This window comes from Oncorhynchus keta, unplaced genomic scaffold, assembly GCF_023373465.1.
Source record: "Oncorhynchus keta strain PuntledgeMale-10-30-2019 unplaced genomic scaffold, Oket_V2 Un_contig_21914_pilon_pilon, whole genome shotgun sequence".
NCBI classification, from domain to species: domain Eukaryota; kingdom Metazoa; phylum Chordata; class Actinopteri; order Salmoniformes; family Salmonidae; genus Oncorhynchus; species Oncorhynchus keta.
Window position 1 is genome coordinate 1 of NW_026282670.1, and position 3,529 is coordinate 3,529.

Sequence of the window (3,529 nt, forward strand, 5' to 3'; positions counted from 1 at the left end):
CCCGTTGTCCTGGTACTGTGTCTAGTCCCCGTGTCCTCCGGGTCACCCTGTCCCGTCCTGGCTAAAGGCCCAATGTGCGCAAGTGTGACAGTAGGCGTGTGAACAGCCTTTGCAGATGTATTTCTTACACCTGCAGCACACCGTGTGTGTCTTGGAGTCCTTCTTGGGTGGGCAGAGCTGACACCTCTTCCTCTTACTTGCCCCGGTGGCCGGGGCAACGAGCGGGGCAGCGGCCGTGCCCTGGCGCTGTTGCTCAGGAGGCGCCGCCGTAGCACTCTGTAGGACTTTGACAAGCGCCGAGGCCGCTTCGGTGCGGGGCAGATGCTGCCTTCTTTGGATCAGCGGCTTCACGAGTGCCTTTCCCAGCTGCTCGAGGAACACCCTGCGCTTGTTCCGCTTGCCAGGCATCCAGTCAGGCTTGACCTCTCGCCATATGACAAAGGCGTTGTAGGAGGACACGTCGAGGATGTTGTGGAAGACGACCAGGGGCCAGCGGGCAGTCATCCGTCTGCAGCTGTAGGTGCCCACCACCTTGTCTAGGTTGTCCACGCCGCCCTTGTTGCAGTTGTAGTCGAGGATGAGGGCCGGCTTCTTGTCGCGGCGATCGCTGATGTGGCCCTCTGTGTGCAGCGTGCTCAAGAGTAGCACGTTCTTGTTTCTCTTTGCCAGGTAGGACACCAGAGTGGCGGTGGGCGTGAAGGCGAACCTGGAGGACAGGACCTGTCTGCCCCTGGACTCGAGCAGCGCGGGCGGGAGCTCGACCTTGTTCTTTCTCACCGTGCCCACCATGGTGAGGTTCCTCTCGAGGAGCCGCTGGCCCAGGTCGTAGGAGGTGAAGAAGTTGTCGCAGGTGACGTTGCGACCGCTCAGGCCCGTTGTCAGATCGAGGACGACGCGCATCCCCTGGTTCTTCTCGGGGCCTCCGCCGGCCGCCTTGCCGGTGTACACTTGCATCTTCCAAGCGTAGCTGGACTTGGCGTCGCAGGCCACCCACGACTTGATGCCGTATTTGGCCGGCTTGCTGGGGATGTACTGACGGAAGGGACAGCGGCCTTTTTGGAAAGGGGACAAGACATTTGTGTGGTTACTGTGTGCAACCGGGGTAGACAAGGGCCAACTTTTGTGTTACACACGCTCTGTGTAGCCATGTAAGCACACGCGCACGCACGCACGGGCACAAGCGCAAGCACAGTACCTCTGAACGGGACCAGTTGCTCGTCCACCGTCACGTCGGGCCCCGGGTTGTAGAGGGCCGGCAGCCGCGCCTCCCACAGGTCCCAGACCTCCCGTATGGCTGCGAGTTTGTCCGTGGCGAGTCTGGCGGCTCTCGACTGGCGGTCGTCGAATCGCAGCAGCCTCGAGTACCTGTGAAAGACCTTGAGCGACATGGTGGCTCGGAACACGGTCCTGCCGCTCTCGGCATCCCACAGGCTTGCCGCGGCCTCGCCCCGGGACCTGTAGACGCCCGCTAGGATCAGCAGCCCTAGGTAGGCGCGCAGGTCCGTGGCGTCCATGGGTCGCCAGCCGTCGCCGTATTTTCTGGCCCCGTGCAGGTTCGTCATTTCCACAATTATCCTTTCTATCGCCGGTGTGACAAACAGGTGGAAGGCGGACGCGATGTCGCGGGCCTGTGTCGTGGCATAGGCCGTGGGGCCCGGAGTCTGGTCCGGCCCGGCGTGGCAGATCGCCAGGGACCCGCGGTGGCGGCCGTAGGCCACGGGGGACCACTCGATTTTGCCGTTTTTCGACAGCAACGGAGGCTCCCGTCGGTCCGGGGCCGAGGAGATCTCTTGCTCGCCGCGGTCCTCGTGCTCGTCCTCGGGCTCGTCCTCGGGCGCCTCTTCCTCGGGCTGCTCTTCCCCAGAAGAGGGAGAAGAGGCATCGTCGACCTCGCGGCTCTCGGGGTTGTATTCCTCGCCGTCTTCCTCTTCCGAAACCTCTTCGTCCTCCTCCTGCTGGCAATCCGAGTAGTCTTCTTGGTCCACGCTGGACAAGATCTGTTGTAGAACCTGCGCGGCCGTAAAACGCGCGGCCATGGCCGATCGGTGGAGCCGAGCGGGTCCGCTGAGCTGCGGGCAAGAGCGCACTTGGCACGGGTGGGGAGCCGGTCACTTTGTGTGTGTGTGTGTGTGTGTGTGTGTGTGAGGGTGTTGCCGCTGACAATATTTAGTATCCTCTCTACGTAGGGCCGGCCGGCCGGACTGGGAAGACCTAGCAACAACACCCTTCGGCTTAGTACTGAAACATCCATCGGTTGGCCAGGTAATCCAACCTCACATCATAGTTGTGTCTCACATCTTCTAGGCTATCATGTTTCCTATATAAGCTAGTGGTGGTGTAGACACTCTTTCAACGGTAGCTTCTGCAATGGCATCGAACTCAGGCTTCAATGGCAAACCCACACAGGAGCCTTCACTGGTATGCCAAGGTAGCAATCGCTTCCTGATGTCAACTGACGAAAGCAGCCCCTGGCTTCGGGCTGAGACGAGGGATACGGCCGATATGACCGATGCTGATGCTGATGATATGTTCAACCGTATGGTCGAATTTGCTACATCGGGCCCTCCTTTCACATTAACTTTCAAAGTGATGATGTCAAGCTACGGCAGAGTCAATACGTCTGTCTCTGTGGAGGGCAACAGAAGAATGATGGCCATTTTGCAGGATATACACGAGTGCCCGTATAGGCACAGCATCTATCACACCTATATGTATAGGGCTCACATGGTATGTAAGTCATTTATAAGCGCTGTAAGTGCTGCTGCTGCTGCTGCTGCTGACAAAGCTCCGGGAACTTCTTCTCGGGTGTCAAACTGCTCTGGCGACGTCAAACAGCCAACCCAGGACGACTTTGACGTTTGCCTTACCACGGAGATCGATCAAACTCTACAGCATCAGACTAGGATTGAGACTGGTCCTAGGTGTCCCAAGAACATGATACTCATCTTGAACAAGGGACGGGGTTATAACATGGAAGACATCTGGTGCGCAATGAAGAATGTGGTGTGCCGAGTGTTGCTCTCTACCTACCTGCCACTCTGTGGACTAGATGGAATGGGGAGGGCTATGAGCGAGATGATGGAAGGACCAAGTGTGGAAGGGGCAAGCTCAGAAGGAGCAGGTGTGGATGTAGGACAACCGGTAGCCGCCACGGATGAAGGGTCCGGTGTGGATCTCGGACACCCGGCATGTAACAAATAGCCCAGTCCGCATTGCCAGGATAGTGGCGCGGGTTTGCTTTTAGTATGTATCACTTGTATATTGTTGAGAATATAACCATGTCAATGTACCATTGTGTCTGTATCCACTGCAAATGAACAATAATAAAATGATGAAATGCTACACAAGTGTGTGTGTGTGTGTGTGTGTGTGTGTGTGTGTGTGTGTGTGTGTGTGTGTGTGTGTGTGTGTGTGTGTGTGTGTGTGTGTGTGTGTGTGTACAATAAAACTCACAAACACAGAGTGCATCTGGTAACATCGTCATGTATTTCATGTACAACTGCAACAGAAACTGTTCACAATCATTCAT

At 57.1% G+C, this 3,529-nt stretch overlaps 1 protein-coding gene across 1 annotated transcript; it reads right to left on the reverse strand.

Moving 5' to 3' along the window:
* Positions 1-42: 42 nt before the first annotated feature.
* Positions 43-2,036, reverse strand: LOC127921301 (piggyBac transposable element-derived protein 4-like). Its single transcript, XM_052505022.1, has 2 exons — positions 1,196-2,036; positions 43-1,052 (listed from the first exon to the last, which is right to left on the reverse strand). Exons 1-2 carry the CDS (start codon positions 2,034-2,036, stop codon positions 43-45), a joined length of 1,851 nt encoding a protein of 616 aa, XP_052360982.1.
* Between the last annotated feature and the right edge of the window lie 1,493 nt (positions 2,037-3,529).